This window comes from Cuculus canorus, chromosome 12 (genome assembly GCF_017976375.1).
Source record: "Cuculus canorus isolate bCucCan1 chromosome 12, bCucCan1.pri, whole genome shotgun sequence".
Classification (NCBI taxonomy): domain Eukaryota; kingdom Metazoa; phylum Chordata; class Aves; order Cuculiformes; family Cuculidae; genus Cuculus; species Cuculus canorus.
Window position 1 is genome coordinate 15092690 of NC_071412.1, and position 23161 is coordinate 15115850.

At 39.6% G+C, this 23161-nt stretch overlaps 1 protein-coding gene across 4 annotated transcripts in view; it reads left to right on the forward strand.

The window, feature by feature from the left end:
* The window catches only part of MAP2K5 (mitogen-activated protein kinase kinase 5), a 138751-nt gene that overhangs the window by 67840 nt on the left and 47750 nt on the right, over nt 1–23161 (forward strand). For 3 of the 4 annotated variants that reach the window (XM_054077134.1, XM_054077135.1, XM_009567603.2), the window contains exons 15-17: nt 385–435; nt 3429–3500; nt 16582–16611. In XM_054077134.1, coding sequence (XP_053933109.1) covers nt 385–435; nt 3429–3500; nt 16582–16611 — 153 coding nt within the window. The remainder of the gene's footprint in view (nt 1–384; nt 436–3428; nt 3501–16581; nt 16612–23161) is intronic. The other variant, XM_054077136.1, reaches the window with a different exon arrangement.

The following is a 23161-nucleotide window of genomic DNA, read 5'->3' on the forward strand; positions in this document are numbered from 1 at the left end:
GCTCGTTGCATTCAAGTGATGAATGTGGCTTTATTCACATCTTGAGCCAGCTGACTGAAAAATGAGCGTGTTCAATCCTACTTCAAATTGACTTTTTATATCAGACTGGTTTGGGGTACTAAAGCAATAAGCATCCTGTTTAACAGAATTGTTTAAGGTTATCTGCCATAAACTGTAATGCAGTGCTTGTTTAAATTGGAACTCTCATTCTGAACAAAAGAGAGATTTAATCATTTTTAATGCCTTTGCAGATAAATTTGTTCCCTTTTACATAATTTTTAGTTGATTTATAGGAATGATGATTGTAGGTTAAATGAGGAATAATTGCCCATTTTATTTCCACATTATCTTTATATTGTTCTAACAGACTGTTTTGTCTGATAGCTGGTGAATTCTATAGCCAAGACGTATGTTGGAACAAATGCTTATATGGCGGTAAGTGGATTTATGCAGGAATAACATTTAAATAGAAGTATTTATTCACAGTCTTGCTCCGTGTAATGCAGGATATGTTTGAAACCTATTCTTAAACTTCATCTGTCTCTACCCCCACCATAAGCTGTGTTGATTGTGTGTGTGCCACGAAGCATCTCGCTTTTGCCATCTCACAGACCTGCTCCCTTCTCTCTGTGCTCACCGACCAGCTCTGCGACAACTGTGCTTCTTGCTGACAGGGAAGAGAAATCTTGGAAAACCCCATGGCAGAGGAGTTGGAACTGGGTGGTCTTTAAGGTCCCTTCCAACCTAAACAGTTCTATGATTTCTTTCATGTATTTTTAGTTGCTTTTGATGCATTGTAATGACTGGGAACAAAGAAGAGAGAGAGTTCAATGTGAAAAAAAACGTTTTCCCACTGAGTCTCATAGACTTCTTGATACCTAAATGCTTGTGTGGATATTTCCCATGTGAAGCTGCCATGGAAATTTGAAGCTAAATATATTTATTATTTATATTATGACATTCACTTGCATGTTGGGTGATGTTCATGCTATATAAGGCAAGTCATCATTACATTTCGCTTTTCTATATACATTTTGATCAGAATGCTTGTTATGATGAGTCTACTTTTGACCTATTTCTGTGATAAATTCCCATCATTTTTAGATCACGGTAACACATGGCTAAAGATGTGTCATTTAGGGAAACTGCTGCTGTTAGGATGTGAGTTTTGGGCTTAGCATTTCTAGCTGGCCTGAACGTGTGGTGTTTGTGTCTTTGAGGTTTGTACAGTGGCAAGAGCAAGTCTGAAAGGAAACTGCAAAAGTCAGTGCATATTTTCCATTAAATCACTCTGAATAATTTTAGTTCTCCATTTAACAGATGTGGAATCTTAAATGTTTCATTTAGAGCAGTAGTTGTCTTCTATTTTTGGCCATTAAAATTCCTTTAGCAAACAACTTATGTCATAATATTAATGAAGGAAAAATTAAGTGTTCAGTGTTTAAAAAAAAAATAAGCGCAAACAATACAAAGTGGTTGATAGTTGAATTTTTCAAACCTCAGCAAAGAGGAGAGAGAAATCCATGACCTTTCATTGCTTTCAGGTATTTTTTCTTACTTTCTTGTAGGAAGAAAGCAGAGCAGGGTGTCAATTTATCTGCTAAGTGGTTTTCTAGTCAAGGTGTACTCATTATATGCCTTCTGAAACACTCATGTCACCATCCTAGAAAGACTTGGGCTGTCCTGTGTCATCAGAATAGTATGTGCAGAAAAATGTTTTACGCAAAAGAGAAGAGGGAAAAAACTGGTCTTGTGTATCATCACTTTTGTTTCTAAGCCTGATGATTTTCTCCATTTTCTGAAAGAACTGGAATTCATACAAATAAACAGGTTCATATGAATCAGCTTTTCCAACTCAGCTGTTGCTCTTCAAGTGGTCTTAAGAAGGTTTGAGAATTAAATTATATTACAAATCAAGATTACCCTTCTCTTTCCCAGATGTAAAAATAAATAAATTAATGTTTTTTCTGATTGTTTATGGATGAATGCAATGGATTCATCTATTAATTGAAAAAGAGGAGTTTAAACTAAAACTTGCTTGATCTGATTTCTTGCATTAAATTCGGTTTGCTTGCTGAATGAGTCATTTGTCATCATCAAATTTATAGTCGAGTCATCCAAAAAATAATGAAGGTTATAAGCTTTGGTTTGCTGGCTTGGCAGACTGTGTGAATTTGAAACCATTAAAAAAAATGATGTTTCTGTTAACATTAAACAAGAAAAAAAGCTTTTTTTTATAGTGAAATTTAAATTTCCAGGAAAAAATATCATTTTCTATAAATTAATTAATTAATTAATTTTATCACATAGAAAAAAAATGGATGAAAAAAGTAACCAGTTGTTGAAGTTTGGGGTACTTTTTTGGCTGCATATCTGCATCTGTGTGAGGGCCACTGTCAGTATAAAAGGATGTTTAAAAACCATGTCCCTATATGATGTGATGCAAACAATTGTAAGATACGCTGACCTGGGCTAATTAAAAATTGTGGGTCACTGTTCAGCTCAAAATAAATGAGTTTCAGTCAAAAAGATCTTGTTCCAGTTTCATTCCGGGGTGTTTTTTTAGGTTATGGCAGCTGTGGAAGGCTGTCCTTAATGTGGGCAGCTCTCTGGTTTTTATTTAACATTCATGCTGCGATAAAAGCTCTTGACCTGGGATTAGCAGTGCAGAGGAAGCATCCGAAACACACTGGACTGGCACTAATTTGGGAGTTTGTTTTCTCAAAAAGGTCTCTGGATTATTAAAGACTAAAAATACAGGCAGTGCTTTGTAGGTGGTTGGGCTAGACAGGTGCATTAACAGCACAGTGGGGAGAGAAGTCTCATGGAGACTTTTATTGTTACATTTCATGCTGTACTTGACCTTGGAAATGCTTTAATTGTAGCTTTCAAGTAAAAACTAACAGTTATATTTTACAGCATTCTATTTCATGAGGCATTAAACTTGCTGTTAATAGTCTTGAGTGAAGTCTCTTTTTCTGTAGGTCAAAAATGAGATTTGAAAGTGTATAAAATAAAATAGCTGCCATGTGACTTCATTGATACTTTTGGCTTCAATTACTTTGCTTTTTGAACTGTAGTTACTCTGCAGCCCACTGACTCAAAATGAGGAGTCTCTTTTCCTAGCGTACGTTGCAGCCGTGGTAGATGTCTTACATATATGTGCACCACTAGACTCTTGCAGCTTGACCTCCCACTTTGTTGAGCACGTGCAAGCTGTTGGCTTTTTTTATTGGATAAACCAGCCCAAACACAAATGCGGAGGCAAACTTTACAAGTTGCATAGCAATGCGTGGCTACAGCTGGTGAGCTTTAAGATTCTTGGAGTTTTCTCAGCTGATTTGCTTGCCCTGGGCTAGCTTTTGTGGGATAAGTATGTGCATTTTCTTGCTAGGCTCAAGAAGATGTTTCTTTCCATCTCTTTGCAGCCTGAGCGGATTTCAGGAGAACAGTATGGAATTCATTCGGACGTTTGGAGTCTAGGGATTTCCTTCATGGAGGTATGCAAGTATCTATTGTTTTCATGTAACCATTGCAAGAAACAAATGAAATCACACATCAAGATATTTTAATGTAACCTTTGTATATTCTCTTATACATGCATGCTTTTAATTATTGCTAAACTTCTTGGCTGTATTTAGAATGGGTTTGTTCCTACTGCATTCAATTCCATTAGATATAAAGAGCCTCTGTACAAACCATGGCACAGCCTTAAACCCTCTAATAAAGCTCTGTGTGAGAACAAGAAGTAGGGCCTGGTAGGTGGGTGCCTCTGCATCCTTTCAACCCCTCTGGGATTGAAGGTGGTGATATTTCTGTATGGCATCATCGCTGGCCAGGTCAGACTGGGCTGTAACTAGGGTTAAAATTGCGTTTGGCAGGTACAGGGTTTGGGCTGGTTAATGGTCTTGCAAAATCTTTGCACCATGGTTTGAGTCTCTCCCTGTGTGATCAGATAAACATTTGAATGTAAGCGTTCATAACGGCTTTTAGAAAGATTTCTCACGAACACAGTTTCAAGCAGGAGAAAGTCTTCTCAAAATGAAGCAGTTCAAAGAGAACGTGGTCATAAATGCAGTCATTCCAGAGAACGCCAGCTTTCTGCAGGCTCAGCCAGGGCAAGGTCAGTTTTGATTCAAGGAAAAAGGTTGGGGTTTGCATCTTGGGGTTCATCAGATGTTTTAAGAAACACGGTTTTCAATGACTTCATGAAACTGAAGGATTGTAAGAAAGATAATCTAGATTGTGTAGGTTGAGTCGAAATGCGTGTGTTGAGGTCATGTCCTGACACGTAAAATCAGATCTGGCATGGTATGGTCTGCGAAAAGGGACAGGATCTCTGCTCTGGTGGTGACAGAAGGGTATGTTCATATAGCCTTTTTCTTGCTGGCCTTGGCTGGCTACAAACAAGCCAGCTACAGCTGCAAAGGCTGGTAGCTGTGGCAGCTAAAGCAATAAGCTCTCAGGAGAGTTCTTCAACTCAAGGGCAGGCCCATGGAGGAACCTCTCCCGGCTTGAAGTAGTTGTTTCTTCCTTTCAGTTCATTCAAACCATTGGTGACTTGCATCATCTTTCTTGCACAGCTTGGAAAGGCATGATATGAGTAACTGAAAAATACAGGTGCCCTCCTCTTCTGATATAATATCATCTCAGTGAGGTGCAGCTGAATATAGTTTTGGTGAAGCGCAACTGAATTTTTTTAGCAGAAAATTAAGATAGAAGTTGAGTAGTCTTGGTGCTGGCCCGCTACAGGCTTCATGTTTTGTAGCTGAGAGTTAACCAAGATTAATGTCATGTTTTCCAACAATAAAGTCATTGCCAAATCAGTTTTAACCAAAATGAAAATACTTGATGCTGAATCGTTGCATGCAGACCTTGTAAATCTTTTCCAGAGTCTGACAAGCTAACTCTGAGTTACAGTAATGACATGCTTTAACGTCTCACAGGGGATGCAGTTCTCTTCATTTGTTTTACTGCAAATTTTAATGGTTTGTGACACTGGAGAGCCTTCATGGTTTTGGGAGAGATACAGAACATACTCACACCCTCTGTAAATAAATCTAGCCAACAAAGGACTGAAGTGAGATTGTATTACATTAGAACTTGCCTATGACGTTTTCCCTGATTCACAGTGGAAGAGAATGGTACAAAGGCAGAAGTCCTATAGAGCAAGCACTTACTGCTTCCTTTGCAAAATAAAAGCTGAACTCACTGATTCCTTTGCTAAATAAAGGCTATATTTCAATGTGCAGCATGATGATTTACCATGTGGACCAAGACATTTCGAATTTAGTTTAGGATTACTACTAGGTAACCTGGCTGGTCATGAATTGGATTTGAAGGATGATGAATTTCACCTATATGAGCCAATATTAGGAAAACTCCTTTCATTTACATTTACTCTCTTCTTTTAAACCTTCTTAAATTTTTTTTTTTCCTCACTTTCCACAAGTGTCTTCTGAACCAGACGTACAAAAACCAATTTGGTTCTGTGCGCTTTGTTAATTGGTTTGTCATCTGGTCCTCCGAGACCTCTCTTCAGCATGATCGCTGCTCTATTGAAGTGGTTTGAGTGATGTGTTAAATGATGAAAACAAGGACAGTGGCTTAGAAAAATGTCTCCAGAAAGGTGAAAAAGATGCTCAAAGAGCCACATAAGGTCACTGTCATTAAAGTAACACTGTATTGACATGGGGATTGGTAGTGGAGACACCCAGGCTCCTGTAGAGGGAACTGTTAAAAAGGGAAGTTAGTATTTTCTGTCGGATTTTAAAATCATCTCCACTTAGTCGTGTAATATGCCAATCCCTATGACTTCAAGCTAGCACAGTTATAGCACTTCAGTTTAAAAGAAATGGCACATGAGACCAAGTTTATAAGGGCTGTTCTGACGTAATAAATAGCAGCTAAGTAAACATTTTCTTTAATATTTTTCTGAGCCTTTGAAATATCTTGAATTTCGTTGCTGCAAAACTCTCTGTAGTGAGAAACTGAACTGTCACTTTTGAAGGTTAAGAGGATTGCCCCAAAAAATATTGCTGACGGAGTGTGAAAAGTTTTAGATGTGGCCACTGTGTAAGTTTTGAGAGGTGGTAAGTAAGAAGTGGAAGTAAGAGGACTTGGAGGGTGCTCAGTCTTTCCTGTGCCAGAAATAAAAACTAAGTGGAAAATCTTTAAAAAAAACCCAAACAAAAAAAAACAAAGAAGAAATGCTGCTGGCTTTTTCATTATTATTCTTTCTTTTTTTGAGAGTTTGCATTTCTTTCTTCTAGATTTTCTGAAGTTAATTAAATTTAATACATAACCTGTAAACTGTTTAAAATTGTTTCATCACAAATAGTTTGAGTGTTTTCGTGAGGTTTTTAGGTGATTCATTTAAGTGCTCTTGGGTTGACAAAGCAAGTTCAATTTAAACCAATGACATAACTGTCACTACACTTAAGACTGTGTCAGCATTTTCATTATAAAAGCCATTTTTCAGGGGTTTATAACTCAGTAATAAAATGCGCTCCAGGCTGACTGAACTGAGTCTGAGTGCGCTTTGCATTCTGTAACCGAGTCAGTCTCCCTCCTAGAACAGTGCCCTGCCCAGGAGGATAAATCAGATTGCCTAATATTTCTTGTTAGCTTCCAACATGACTCTAATTCTGCCCTGCATGGCTGCTACCCAAAAGTGAACTTCAAAGCATCCAAAATGGATAAATTACATCTTGTTGGTTTTTGTTAGGCAGCACTCTTGTCCAGTGGTGCCTTTTTGTGGAGGTGTTTGAGGAGCAGGATTGCCTTCAGCTGAGCTGCTTCTCCCAGAGCAGATACTGCTGTAAGATACAAGAAGCAGGGGTGAGAAAAGCTTTGGTGGGACCCTGTAGGGGTGGTGTATTTGCAGGTCCTTCTTTCACGGGGTTTCTCCTGGATTTCACCATCTCCGAGCTGCCTGCTGAAGAGTGCGGGTGTGCTCTTAAGGCAGTACCGAGGACAAGAGGGGTGGGAGGTGAGGAGAAGGGAAGGGAATAGAGTTGTGAGTTCATCGAGGTAAAGTATAGGCTTGCAGGTCTTTGCCAGAAGATCGAGGGCTCGCTTTATCTGCACATGGAATTGTTATTATACTGAAATGCAGGAAATGAAAGTGATTTGCTTGGCCAATGACAAATACTTGCACCTCATTTTGTATTACATCCTGCTCTTTATTTTCCACTGTCTTCTGCTGAAAAAAACAGCTACTTCCCTGAGTTTCGGGCTTCTTTTAAATTAAAATTCTCCATGCTCTCCTTCAGGGAAAAGGAGTTTGTGTATCTGTTTTAATGTCAGAAATAAGTTCTGAAAACTCCCAAAATGAGGATTTTGAGTCTTTGGTCATAGGAGTTTTCTGTTATCTGTATATTTGTAAGAGCTTTCAAGGATTGCTAGTGTGACATTTGTGTTAAGATGCTGGTTTAAGCAATGTTTCAAGCAGTCATGTGATGGATTTTTAGCAGTTGTGTGCATTCCAATGTATGGGAACACCAATATATATCTAACAAACATAACTTGCTCTGTGTGTTTCAGGCATACGTAGGTATCTTCTGAGTGGGGTTAACACTAGTTTCAGGCAATGTCAGCATTCTGGAGTCTTAGACTCCTTGGCACACTTGGGCTGGGAGCACACACAGGGATGTAAGAGGAGCTCGCTCATGAAGGCAAAGAGCAGGAACACATTTGAAGAGGGTGCTACAAGAGAAGCAGCTCTGTTTTCTGATTATTCTCTGAAAGCTTTTCAGTCTTTAAGAGGTTTGACTGCCTAGTACTGATGTGAAGACTCATGTATATGGAATCTGGTCAAGGAGAGGAGATTTCAGAGGAATCACCTACCATCACCTTTGAAGTAATTATAGTTCAAGGTCAAGATTGTGAGCTGATCTTCAGGAAGTCCTGCAAATCAGAATTTCATCTTCTGCGGGTTTCCACTTGTGTATGGACATTATGGTTGTTCTTTCATCAGTTTTACATCCTTACCTAGACAAAAGCAGGTAGATATCATGAGGCAATCTGAGACCTGAAGCTTGATGCTACAGCGTGGTTTCTACAGTGGTACTGGAGACTCAGTGAAGGTTTGGTAGAAAGCAGTGCAGTCATGATGGGCCAACTGCAAATGTCTGTATGACTGCTGGAAGCAGATACGGACTGTGCAGTGACCTGCAGTGTCAAAAGCTATGCTGAGCAGAGGCAGGAGGAATATTAATTAAAATAGCCCATTAGAAGATGGCAAAGGTCAAGCTTAAAAGGGAAATGAGAATTTGCAGAGCAGGAGTCTTGATATTGTGGCAAAATACTTGGCTGACCGGGGTGTCTCCGATCAAATGACAGTTCTTACTTGACTTGTCCTTCCTTTAGAATTAGCAGAATTTAATTCTGCACTTTTAAACAGAAGAGACTGTGAAAGGCCTTTCCATGGTAGTGAAAGCCATGAGCTACAGTGATGAGCTGGTGGTGGTAGAGCCACAGAGAATGGCTTCTAGTGGAAGACATGAGGTCATCATTAAGCGAACATGTGAAGTGCATGATTTCCTCATTCCTCCACTGAGAATCGAAGAACTTTCATGAAAATGAGCCAACTTTATGGAGAAAATGTTTGATTTCTGGCCTTTTTATGGTTTAATGAAGTATTGCTGAGAGCAGACTCATGCCTTGAGTCCTTGGGCCTTGCTGAGACCACTGATGATTGCTTAGGTGTAACTATTGAGTAACAGACAACTTTGGTTAGGATCAAAAAAGTAAAAAGTGCTTTTTTTGCATGACATTGAGAGTGGCTATAACACACAGAATTTTGCTTAGTAACTTGAGTTGTTCTTATTGTAGAGTTTTTATGTAGTTTCAGTCATTCTGTGCAGAATGATGCGTTTCAGCAACTTGTTCTTAGGAAAAATCTGGCCTAGTTTTTTTTCCCCTTGAGCTATTTCGAGCAATTTCTCCAAGCAGTGGCCAGTAGCTCTGTTTCCTCAGCAGCCACAGGGATGAAGGAAGACAGTGTCCAGCCACGTCATGATGTTTGTGGCTGCAGAATTTAGAAGTAAAGGTACCAGTGCCTGAGGGCTGGGTCATGAATTAATAATCGCTGTGTGGTGGAGGAGGCCCGTCAGAATAGCTGAAACTGGGGAAGTTGCCTTGCAGAGCGCTATCAATCACTCAGTGACCATAACTTCCAGTAATTAGTGTATTTTATGGGCCCTTGCTTCAGTGACTCGGAAGCACATATGCTCCACTCACAGCTAAACTTAGCCAGAGTAATATTCCAGGATGATTTATCCGCTTGCTGCACTGGGATGTAACCCTATATTAGGTGAAGATTGTGAACTAAGCTGCAATAAAGTGTAAGTTTAGGTACAGTTTGCGCGGGTTGAGACCTCAATGTATCATGTTTCACAGCAATTGCTCTTAGGCCACTGTGGGCAGCGAAATAAATAATACAGTTCTCTGAGTAGACAGATGAGTGGACAGTTACGGGATAACATCAGCTGTGGTGTATTGGTAATATATAGGATTATGTGATGTCAAATAATTTCCCCTATACTGTGTAGAATAGCTGTTTCTACTTCTAAAAAGTGAAAAATGTAGAAATATTTGTCAGTTGAGTCTGCCTTGTCCTGTTTAATTGGTTTGTAATAGCAGATGAATCCCAGTGGTTGAGCAGCTGGACATGAGCGGGCAATATGATGAGGAGGGTGGAGAGACACTGGCCCAGGTTGCCCAGAGAAGTTGTGGCTGCCCCATCTCTGGAGGCGTTCAAGGCCAGGTTGGATGGGGCTTGGAGCAACCTGATCCAATGGGAGGTGTCCCTGCCCATGGCAGGGGATTTAGAGCTGGGTATTCTTTAAGGTCCCTTCCAACCCAAACCATTTGATGATTCTATGGTACCGTAATGTACGCTTGCAGTCCAGAGAGCCAACTGTATCCTGGGCTGCATCAAAACCGTACTGCAACTTCTCAGTACTTAAAGGGAGCTGATAAGAAAGATGGGGAAAAACGTTTTGGCAGTGCTTGTAGCAACAGGAGAAGAGGTAATGGTTAGAAACTAAGAGAGGTTTAGACTAGATATTAAGAAGAAATTTTGTATGCTGAGGGTGGGAAAAGACTGGCATAGGTTGCCCAGAGAGGTGGCAGATATCCCATCCCTGGAAACATTCAAGGCCAGGTTGGATGAGGCTCTGAGCAACCTGATCCGGGTCAAGGTGTCCCTGCTCACTGCAGGGGGGTTGGGCTGGATGACCTTCATGGTCCCTTCCAACTCAAACCATTCTACAATTCTCTGAACTCTAGTGCTAGTGGAGATGCAGAACAGCTGTGCTGATGCTGCGCTGAAGCTGAGCTGCATTTCCACCAGCACAACCAAATTTAACATTTTTTCAATGGAGCCCTGAAGCCCAGCATTCAGCTCTGGAACCCTCAGCACATGGATCTGCTAGAGCAGGTCAAGAGGACGCCACAAAAATGATCAAATTTAACATTTTTTAACATTTTTTAACGTTAAATTTAGATACTGAACCTAAATCCAGCAAGAAAATAAGCTGGAAACCTCTATGCTCAAACAAGCGGTCTCATTAATCGCTGTGGGCCATTTGAAGTGAATTTTGTACCCGACAGTTTGCCTGCCAGACCCACATCCCACCTTTCTCCCTTTACAAAAGGCACTGCTATTCTGAGCAGCACCTTTGAAGATGTAGCCGTAAAAGCCTGGTAATGTAAGAGATTTGTGGCGAGGAAGAAATGTGCAATTTAATCATGATTGTCTACAGTCTTTAGTTTGCAGCGCATTCACTATAGTTCATATTTAAAAGAAGTCAAAGTGAAACTAATTATCTTTAATTAAGGTGAATTAGGCTTTGATTTTTAATATACTTTATGTAGCAAGATCTCAAACTCATCTGCTCAAGCCAAGGAACGTCCCAAAGGTTATTAGGGCATATTTCTGTTGGGCCTGGCGGTATTCGTAATAACCTTCTCCCTCGTAGTCCTAGGCATGAACAAATATGTCACTTCATCAGTCTCTGTTACCCACGCTTATGCCCCTCCGCAGGGGTCGCAGATTCCACAAGTTATCAGCTAATGGCGTTATACATTAAAAATTGAAGCTTTCCTCACTCTGAGGCCTTTCAAGGCTTTGTTCTTAAGCCCCAGACACATTGGAGTGCAGCTGCAAACTATAGGCAGAAGATTAAATTAATTTGTAACTCTTTTTCCGGCCTGCATTACTAAATCCTGCACATTTAATTGAAACCCTACTTCAAGATGCTTTGTGTTTCTGTTCTTCTTTGTTGTCAGTTTAACCTCAGAAGCACTTTAACGCTGGTAAATTGCTGTTATATCCTTTTGGATTCCTTTTTTTTTTTCCCTTTAACTGTGCAATAGGAGGATGGTGAAATTGATATTAGAAGGAAAGAGAAATCTTAGGGTAGTTTTTGAGGTATTTAATATTTATTAAGGTCCATACCCTCCAGAGTTTCAGGTGATTTTAAGCCATCTATCTAGGAATGTATAAATTGGTCTTGGAATGAAATTTCACCTAGGGAATTTTATGTTATCCAGTAGTTAAGTCTGATTTTTAAAGTTTCTTGTGTCTGAGTGTTCCGAAGTGGCGTCTGCTTTTCCATAAAATGAGGGTTTAACTGCAGTGCACAATCTAAATGCAAAATCCTTAGATGGAAATTTAATTGTGTAAAATGTGCACAAGGTAATTAAGAACAAATTTTAGAACATTTCAGACTATAAAGTCCTCCTTCAGCTAGAGCGCTAGTGATATTGTAAGTGCTTATTTTCAATTTGCAGTTATGCTGAGAAACATGGAATGTGTCTAAATTAAGAATAAAAACATCCCATGCTTTTCAGTATAACTGTAAATTAAAAAACAACTTGCACAACATAGACAATAATCTAACTGGGAGACTTTATTGCCTGAATGTCCTAAAAATATGTTTTGAACTTCCTTCCCTTCAGTCACTTTCTGAACAGGCGAAGGGCCAGGATACTGTAGTAATTCCTGTTAATGCTGTGCAGGCAGGGAAGAGTGAGGTGGAAAAAGTGCATTGATAGGGAGGATTTCTGGATTTCCATTTTCTGTTCCAACATTATTAATTATGTTATTTCCACGAGTTATTTGAATTTCATGATTGCATGCCTGTATGTGTTTGAGAACATGTTAGAATTGCTTTCCAGCCCTTCGTGTGGCTCCTCTGCACAGAAAGTTTAGGCACCTGCCTTGACTGCAACTTATTGCCTCATGGTATTTTTGCTTCCCCTGTTGTGTTTTTAGTGTATTTCAATATAGCTTGATACAAATCAACATACGTGCATGCTGTACCTGTTATTTAATAATTGGGAATTATTTCTCAGTTTATCAGTTACTGTTTTAGATGGTGCGGCTTGTACACCTGTCTGCACCTCTGTCCGAGTCTAGGGGAAGGCTCCTATCAGGGATGCGCATTTGGAATTGCACATCATTTTCAGGACACGACTTCTGGATACTGGACCTTTTTAAAAGGATCCTTGGCTCTTTTACAGTTGTTGTGTAGTGGAAAGGAACCCATAGGGAAATAAGAACCAGCTCCCTGAAGTTAAAGCAGTTCCTTCTCCTCTCCTTCATATCTAGAGCTGATCAATTTCCAAACCTAACCAGTGAGAATGGAAATACTGTATTTTTGTTATAATGCTTTAAAAACAGAATTGCAGGTTCCTGAGTTTAATTGCGTAGGTGCAGAGGAGATAAGTTTTTGATAGTGTGTTAGTTTGGCAGTTTACATTGTTTTGTACCCTGCATTGGGTTTGTGCTGCATATGTTCACATGACTTCTTGAGACAGATGATAGAGCACCCGGAAATCCCTTTAATCTGTTTGGGTTTGGGGTTTTTTTCTTTACTTTAACTGTGATGCTATTTATAAATCTAAATCTACATACAGAGGTCATTGGTTGGCTGAACTTAAACCATTTTACTTAGTAAATTTAATTAAGAAAATACAGTGCAACTCATAAGCAAATGAGTTTTTCCTAGTTTTAAACCAAACCACCCTCTTGAGTGCTGATTGCCTCGCTCGACCCCTGGTGATATAGAAACAGGCAAAATTAAAAAGGACATTAAAGCTTCATTAAATCTGAAACACATTTAGTACAGTGACATATCTGCAGGCTATTTCAGGGAAGATTACATACTCTTTGGTAAGTTTCTTAATTTATAATACCTTGACAATCTTGCGGAAAAGAAACAACTCTGACTAGATGAATCGAGTGATGGTTCAGGAGGATGCGGAGCCGGCGCATGATCTCTCCATTGCTGCATGGCTTTGCAGTTCTCACTCAGTGAGCCGCTTCACTGAGAAACGTGGGGTTTTTTTATTAACAACCCCCAAAGAACTTGTTCCCGATGCATTTTGGATTCTTTGAAGCTCATTTGTACACCCTGTACTTATCTCTGGCATAAACTGCTCTTTCTCCAATTATTCTGCTGCCTTTGGAGCCCCTGCTGAGGTGTGTGGTGGTCAGGGAGAGGAATCATCAGGGAGAATGGGAATGCTTAGTTTGAAGTCGTCATTGAGGCAGTGGTTGTTTTTCTGCTTAAATAAGAACTGCAGAGTGATGCCTATAGACGTAATTATTTTGTTCTACAGTAGGATAACTATTACATTCCTATAAGTCTGTAGCTATTGTAATGACTATTCTTAATCAGCAGTCATTGGAAAAATCAGTATTTCTTCTACTTCTTTTCATCGAGAAATGTTTGGTATTTACGGGGTTTTTTTCTAGGCACTTATAGGTTTATTTCTAGGTGTTTATAGGCTGTCCAACAGCTGTGCTTCTCAGGATCTCGAGTAACTTCTTGGAAGCTAAAAAGGGTCCTCCTAGAAGAAGAGAATATGAAATAGGGCATCGCTTTGTATGTTGTGTTATCTCCTGGTCATTAAGACAGAGCATGACAGAAAATGTAGTCTTTACTTAACTATTTAGCAGTGGATTTCAAAGCCTGCCATCAAAGACTGGCGGGAGTGATGCTGTGAGCTGAGAGAAGCTGTGCACCAGACACAAGTGACAGAAAGGATGGCGATCAAGCCTGCTCAGCTCAGGTTTGTTTGTTATGAGGATGAATTTGCTGCAAAGAGAAGCTGCACCAGAAACAAAACTGAAAGGCAGAATTCACCCCAAAAAGGTGAATCTTAAAGGCAAACCTGGAAGACAAAGCGCAGAAGAAACCCAGAGGAGGAACTTAGCTTAATTATATCAGTTCAGAGAACCTGAAGAGATTTCGTCACCTTAATGTTTTTCCCTATTCCAATGTTTCTTGTAAGCCTGATTTCTTCTACATGCAATAGGTGCTGGCCTTACAAACCAAGCAAACCTAATGATCCCCAGATGAAAGTCTACAAGCAGATAACAACTTATAGAGGAATGAGAGGCACAACAGAAACATCTCAGAAAGCCTGTGCTCTGCTTTGTTCCGTTACTGCTGGTAGGGGTCAACACCACAATGATATCGCAGACCATAATGGCTCCTCCTCAGTCATTACGCAAACTCCCACTGGTGAGGTATTTAAGAAAGATTTTTCAGTGTGTTGCGTGGAAATTTAAATATGCAGTTCCTGTAGTTGTGACATTGCAGTGCAGTAAGTAAGTATTCAGAGACGACATACAAATTGAGTAGCCCTTTTAGAACCCCCTTGCTATGTCTGTAGTTTTCAGGACAAATGCCATCTCACTATTGCAAAACACTGTTTTTAAGGGTAGTCACCAAAAAAAATGTTTTCTCTCTGGATTTCTTTCGTGTGCCTCTCTCACACAAATGCTTGCATGGGAGGAAATGGTCTCAAGTTGCACCAGGGGAGGTTTAGATGGGATATTAGGAAAAACTTCTTTACTGAAAGAGTGGTGAAGCATTGGAACAGGCTGCCCAGGGAAGTGGGGGAGTCTCCATCCCTGGAGGTGTAGATGTGGTGCTTCAGGGCGTGGTCTAGTAGCCATGTAGTTATTGTGATGGTTGGACTTGATGATCTTAGAGGTCTTTTCAACCTTAACGATTCTCTGATTCTGCTCTGCTTTTGCAATGTCTTTCCTCTGAGAATCTGAAAGAAGTATTTGCTAAGGCGCACACCCAAATGGCTCGTATGATACTAGGTGTGGACAGCATCTGGCATTGCAGAAAGGATACCATCTCCACTGTTGCCTGGCTACTTTCGCTCATGCTGTGAGCTTCTGCTGATTACTTTTCCATGACCTTTTTCCTGAACTGGTGAGGCTTTGTACGTGTCTGTTGGTCTTTGCTGCATCACTTCCCCACCTCGCTACAGCTCTGCCTATGTCTTATTGATCATACTTGGGATAGTTTTGTGCTGCCAGCCGGGCTGAAATTTCATCATAGGTCAGCACAGCTGCTGCAGTCTGGCTAGGTCAAGTAACCACAGCACTGAGGAGCTCAAATATCAGTGGCAGTACAGGTGCTGTGAAACGGCTTTCACCCAGCACTGACGTGTGGGTTAGCCTTTGCAGTACATGGTATGATGGCTCAGACCTTCAGCATTGATGCTTTTACTTAGTCGGATGTGAATACACCTACTTTGTCCTGCAGACAAAGCAATGATAGCAGTGCATCCTTAACCTGCTTGGTAGACCTCCTTCTGAAGCTTGGCAAGGGGAGGATTCACAAAGGTTAACTGGAGTGCAGAGAAGCTCGTCTGACTATGACGTCTCTGTAAGCCGTGAAGAGAAGTGGGATTCTCCAGAAAGCAAGTCAGACAGAGCTGCTTTGAATGCCCTTTTGGAGGAGTCTGTGTCAACCTGAAAACCCTTCATCAAATAGTAGACAAAATAACTTAAACTAGCTGTGGTTTGCTCAAATTATTTCCAAGGTTCAGACACCAAATAGGAAAACCTAACGTCTTGTATGAAGAATTTATTATGGAATATGTATTAGCTATGGCATTATAGCAACAGTAGTGGTGTTGGTTTTAATAGTAATGCCAGCAGGTACTCTAGTAATGCATTGATTGACTTACAGAACAGTGTGGGCAACAAATGCAGTTGATACCGTGTGCAATTGAAAGCAGATCTGAAGGAAAGACATGTCTTTTTGCAGGCACCGGGATCTCTCCCCGGATCCCACTGACGGGTTCCTAGCTGGGTTTGACACCAATAAGGAAGCAGACCTCAGCTGTCTAACCCAGATTTTACTCTGAGCCAGTTAGGGAAGGACTTTGGGAGTTCAGTGCACGCTCTACAATACCTGTTCATTGCAGGTAATTATCAGTAAAGGTCAGTGTCGGTGGCCTCGCTATTGAGGCTGAACTGGTTTAATTTAGAGAGTCCTCAGGAACTTGGGCATCAAATGGTGTTGCTAAGTGGTACAGACAAAAGAGCTTGAGAAACAGAGAAATATTCAGAGCGCAGAACAAGGGGTAATTGTTGTGAACGACTCCATTCTAAATACAGCTTTTTGTGTGTTTGCAGCATTACTTTTGCTGACATTTTCCAATTTATACAATAGTAAGAGTTGAGTACTTTTCTCTCTTTAGGAAATGTGCCCTCCATGCAAATCTATATAACTAGACAAATATTATTTCCTTTCCCAGCTTGCTCTTGGGAGGTTTCCATATCCTCAGGTAAGATTGTTCATTACTGCTGTTTGCCACTGTGACATTCATTCCTATGTATGAAGGTGCAGAGAGCAATTGTGAACATTTGAGCCACATACAAATAAATCTGTCCTGTTAAATTGAAAAGTGGGATCTTGAAGGAGTCGTTTAGAAGTCTCTATTGATTTTTTTTTTCTTCTCCAAACTCTAGGTTTTCTTTCCCTGGGGAGAATGAAAATTACGATGATATTAATGACTGGTTTGTTGTGAGATTAAAAAAATAATCCAGTATTTACAACAGTGCATTTGAAGCAGGAAGATGTATCTGCTCCTTTCTTAATTCCGATTTTGAATAGTGCTACTATGGTCTAAAATCTTCTCAAATCAAAAATACAATGTGAATGGAATACTTAAGGGAGCTCTGGGTTCTCCCTTGTAAGAGGACTTAGTATTTTATTTAGCATTTTCTAACTTCCCACTGACCTAACTCAGTTTTTCAGTGTTAAAACTGCTTCCATCTTCAGTGGGAATGGTTGGGCCAGTGCTGAGCACTGCATTAGCTTGTAATATTTTACTGTGTATGCTTGAAAGAACATGAAGCTCTGAACAAAACAATAATCCAGAAATAGGTTTGGTGATTACTTTAAATTTGTATTGCAAGATGGATGTTAGAATTCATCGTAACAAACTATATTCTGTAGTTCTTTAAATTATTATTTCCTGGGAGAGGGGAAGAAGTGAAGTGTCCAGGGACTAAAATGAATTATTTGAATGTGTTTTTTATGTTTTCGAATGTTTTATGAACAGTGTTTTCTGCATCTTGGTCTATACAGATCAGAGTGCCTGGAGGCATGTCTGATTTAAAGGTGGTGTTGGTCTGTGCTCTTTAAGCATCTATTAACTTGCTATTATTATGCAAATAACTGTTGTAATACACATACTAATTTATGCATGGTTAGATTATGCAGATGCCTCACAAGCATGGTTATTGAATAATAGGCTGGGACTCATTCTGTCTCCCATTTTTATAAGCTGTTTTAAGCAAATTCTCCTGACACTTTTATGGACTTGCAAAGGTTTTGCCTATGTAGAAATACACTGATTATTCACTTTCTTGGCTCCTATGGAAAATGTTTACCGACTGAGAGCAGAACATATTTTGCGTATTGTGTCTCTGTTTTCAGGTGTACCCTCTCCTTTGAGAGAGGACTGAAAGAGAAGCTCTTGTGTTGAAGTGTCCTCCATACATTGGTGTACTCATTGCATGCCTTGGTGTTCGTTGTAGATGATCTAACTCTGAATTGGAGTGACGTGGGCTACAAGTTAAGATAACCCTGTGTTCACAGAAGGGCTGGAGCTCAGGGAAGGAAGTTAGAGCACACACATATATGATTCTAGGCAGAAGTTTGTTTTCTGAATTGGGAGCAAAACATGATAGCTGGTTGAAGATCCTTTTTGCTGTTCTAATTAAAAAACGGATCGGGTTTGCGAAAGAATATTTGGCAAGTCAGTAGCCCATGAAATTGTGTATATTTTATAATGTAAAACAGTTGAGGAGGTGAAACTTTAAAATGTAGCTGTTATGCAGTTCAAGCAACTGCTTTTCATAAGGATTTTTTACGTGAGGAATATGTGCTTCAGACATGTACTTACATAGCTGGTCACAAGAACCCTTAGAAAGCCACCCTGATGAGGGGGATAACTGGAGGGGGGGGCAATCTAAATGTCTATTTACCTCCCTACGTGAGGGCCTGATTCTGCAGTCACTCACTTGAGTAAATCCTCTTCACTGCAGTGGGCTTGTTCAAGTGAATGAAGTTAATCATATATGTGCTCGCATAATTTGTCCCTGCATAACTTGGAGTTACTTTTCCCTGAAATTGGAAAGCATGGATACATGCTTGAGAACACCTGGAATTTCCTGCGAATCAATGTTTGTCTGCAGCTGGAGCTGGGAAAATATTTTTCTTTCCCTTTTTCTCTGTTTTTAAGGCACAGACAAATGGTGTGTGCGGACTCAGTTTGAATGAATGAGATTTATAGGGGGAATCATTGCAGTGTGGAAATTCAGGATTCCTGCAATATGCCAGTAAGACTGAAGGATGATTTTTTTTTTTTTCCTGGCCGTTAGTAGAATTTTTTTATGGTGGACCTCACCACTTCTCATTTTCCATGTCTTTTCTAAATATTTATTTTGATAATACTTATTCATCACGCTATCATGATTTAATCTTATGTTCACAATCTAGTCTAAACATGAAAACACTTAAGCGACTGCTTGTGTCAGTAAAGTTCCTTATGGGTGTATTTGCAGTTCCTGTAAATTTTATTTGTCTTGATTTGCAGCTGATTTCCTTGTGTCCAGCTGACTGCCAAGGGTAGCAGTTGTAGCGAGGAAATAACAAGTGATGATGCAAACAGAGTTTTCCACTATAAAACTTTGCACAGGCAACTCTAGCCCTTAAAATATAGTGAATTTCTAATACTGTTAAGGTGTTCGTTGCCCTGTTGTTCCTTTCCCTGCCGTGGTATTGCCAGGTGGGACTGCTTAGTCGCTGTGATGGAAAACTTGTGGAAGTAGTAGGGTGTGATGCTCATCAGATTTTGTGTGCATACGTACGTAAGTGCTTCAGGGTGTGTTCTTCCTCCATGCATTTGTGTAACTCTTAAAACTGATGGGAAGGGTGCACGTGCACACACACACCAAAAAAAGGACCATTTTTAATCAAGTTCTTTCCTACATAAACATGTAAACATGAAAGAAAACCCCTTTCCATTGCAAATCCATAGTCTGTCCAGCTTTTTAGGTGTCTGAAGAAGGCAAAAAGGGAAAATAAGCTTCACATTTCATTTAGAAGTTTAACCTTAATTTATGTGGTTTTGATTTTACATCTGTGCAGAAAGAACTGTTTAAAAAAAAAAACAAATAAACAAACAAACAAACCCCAAAAGGCCGTGGCACCTCACAGTATATTTAATTAGATTTTAAGTCGGAACCCCAAAGCTGTGCCGTGGCTGAACAACCCGTGCACCGTACGGTGACTCACATGGCTTCAAATTCAGTATATTGTATAGAAACACGGTGGGGGCAATGGCTTGTTTAACGATAATGCAATTTAGGAGAAATGAAAAGAATTGCCCACTAAATATTCTCGGCTTGTAGTCAAACTTTGTACAAAGCAGGATGTTAAAAGGACGCTGCATCCATTAGGGAAATATTCCAAAGAAACAGGCAGTACTCGGCTGCCGAGGATTTAATCAGCAATGACTGTATTTAAGACACTTTTGCATTGAGAGAAATGTTTTCCTTCCTTTGGCTACAATTCCAGGCCTCGCTTAATAAATTACAGGAAAAGGACATGAAGTTTTAAGAAAAAACCCAAAACAGCAAAAAAATGCCTTGTTCTGCCCCCTCCCACCCCACAGCTCCCCCCAATTGGAGCAAATACTGCCCCTGGTATTGTAAAGCTTTGAATGTTTTCACACCCCATTAATTTATTACTTCTCTTTCCTCATCTTTAATTTTTTTCCCCCCCTTTTTTTTTTTCCTTTTTCTTTTTCTTTTTTTTTTTTTTTAAATCCCGACTCCCCGCTGCTACAGCGATTTTCATCTTGTTGTTAATTTTCCCTGCTCCATATGGAGCTCCAGACATTTCACCTGGAGGCTGTACTAGATTTTGCTGTAGCGATCGCACTTCCGGAGGCCAAAACTGTCATTTAAGGTTCCTGGTGCATCTGTCTACGCCAGGCTTTTCACTGGCACCGGGAGAGTGTGAATAACAAATTGGATGCACCTGAGATTCAGATGATTAGTGTGTTTGGTGAATCCGGGCGACTTGTAAGCAGATCGCTGTAAGGGATGGGGAGGGCTAAGCAGTTACCCCGGCTGAGTCCCCACTCACACCTTGCGTTTGGGATGCGCCGGGTAAAAAAAAAAACCAACCACGAGCATCCCGGCAGCCGGAGCGCGGAGAGTAACAAATATTTCATCCTGCCTTGTCATTGATTAGAAAAGAAGCCTTTAATTTCATTTCACCCCATGTTGTGATTAATTTGCATTCTTTGTCAGAAGTTAATGGAGTTTTTTATGGTTCACTCTGAAATCCTTGAAGACAGCAGAGTTGATCTGATGTTTATACAACCGCCAGCGGAATTTTTTCATTTGATTGATGGCGAGCTTGATGTTATTCCAAACGGCTTTTTAAGCTGTTTTTAAGAATTATTTGAATAAAATGCAAGCAAGATATTGTTATAACGACCAAGATTATCTGTTAAAAATCTGTTTCAAATAAAGAACATGATAAGTAGAAAAAAAGATCAGAAAGACAGGAGGAATGATGAATACAGAAGATGATATTTATTAAAATAGATTATCCACGGATTCAAATAAGTTATTTCAAAATGTAGTGAAAGAAAGAGAGACCTTAATTTAAAGGACTTTCTTAATATAAAGGTTTATTTTTGCAGCGCAATAAATAATGAGAGTAGAGAATAACGGGGATAACAAATTTAGTTATAGTTAGATTTTCCCGTTCAATTTTTGTACTCTCTCTTTTTTTTTCACCTTCATTTTACCAGCAGCGTGAGCACAGAGCCCCGGTGTCTCTAACTCGGAGAGACCAGACTGTCAGGCCTGTTAGTTCGACAGAATGATGACATATTACTCGTCTCAAGGAAGAGGCATCCTTAAATCCCACTGCAAAGAAAACAAGAGTGGATAATAGGGAATTTTATAGCCCAAGAAAGCGTTTGCTATAGACTTGCTATTGGTTTGCTTTATAAGAAAATACACAGGGAAAAAAAAAAATCCTCAGTGAAAGAAAACTGCTTTTTGCTCCTCCTGTCAGGGAAAGGTTTGTACTTTCACCAAACCCCGGCGTATCAAAAGCATCGGAGAGACGATGCAGAATGTGCTGCGTGTGTTGGGCCAGATCCTCAACCGGAGCAAAGCCCTCCTGCTCCGGGGACAACGCTGAGCTCCCCAGCTCTGGGACACGTCTTTTTTTTCTTTTTCAGCAGGAAAAGATTTTGCAAAATTTGTATGTTTTTTATTTTTATTTTTTATGCCAAAGCATGGTTTTTTTGCAAGATTTTATTTTTATCTTTTCATCAGCAAATTCTACCCTCGCTGTGAATTCTGCAAGTAAGATTTAATTATAGGTCAAAAGCTACTTTGCAAGCGCTTCCATTTAAACCAGATTCATTTATTTGCTGTATCTGAGTTTGCTGAATAATTGCATGGGTGTAAATGAAGTTGCTGCTTTCTGATCCTTGTATTAACATGGTCTAAGATTCTTTTTTGTTCTATGTAATCCATACTATTGACCACATTTGGCCTGGTTTCATTTAAATGTAAGCAGGTTGTCAAGGAAAAAAATATTTAGTTTGACTTGGCATGTAAAATAGCCATTTTACTGTTGTTTTTTCAATTGACAGAAGCATCCTTTAAGCATTCATTTATTTTGTGAGAATAAATTGGAGGCTGGTTACAGCATGTTTCCTAGGAAGAAAGAACTGTTTTCCTTCCACATATATAATTAGATCTAACCATTTAAAAGACATTAAACACTGTTCAATGCCAAAATAGGGAATTAAATTATTGTATATCTTAAATATGATAGATTTGTGCAAATATTTTTGCTTTTAGAATATATTCCAGAAATTACGCACAGAATTTTAAGTCATCTGCTATTATTTTAAACTCTTCCTGATTTCTTAACATAGGTTTCTCCTTCGTGAGAGATTATACTTCAGATATGTTTTCCTTTATAATTTTTTTTCTCCTTAGCTAGAAATAAGTTCAAACTTAAATTAGATTTTTCTATTAGAAACTTGCTGCAACATTTGTATTTAGTTTTAGTTTTTCTAGAGGTGGTTGGTTAGGTTTTTTTTTTTTTCAAAATTGAGAGATTTTAGCAAAGAAAAAAATCTGTTAGGAATCTGAACTATAAAGACAAATTTATATTTTTTATTTTAATTTTCCTGTCTTTTTTTTTTAACCTGAAATTGATGTTTTAATAATATTATCAAACTTAGAAATATAGGTAACTAGTAAATCCTGGTTTTATAATATGTTTTAATATGTTTTTAATGTTTTAAGAGTGGATTATTAGTTTGTGGTCCTGACAGACTAATGTATGTTATTGTGCTTTCTAACCCTGACAGCCACAGGCGGGCTGAGGGTCAGGGCTTTGGCTGTGCTTTGTGCCCCTTATTCCAGGACATGTTCCATGCCTGTTCCCCTGTCCTGGGTAAAACCTCGTGCCTGGTCGCCTTCAAAGCTGTGAGAAGTTCCCTTTACTACGGTGGGAAAATTACCTACTCCAGATAATCACCCATGGGTGTCAGGATGGAAGTTTGTGTTTTCCAGTTAATTATGACATTGTCACCCCTCATGGTTTGTATCGAGCAAGAAAATGGCTTAATGCAGGGAGCCCTTTTGTTGCTCCATGCCTTGGTCCATGTTCTCTTGCCTTCGCAGCACAGGATCAATGGTGCTGAGACCTTCTTGACTGTGGAAGTTGAGCGAGGTCCTGAAATGGAATGATGTTTGTTGCCATGAGAGTATCAGGAGGGG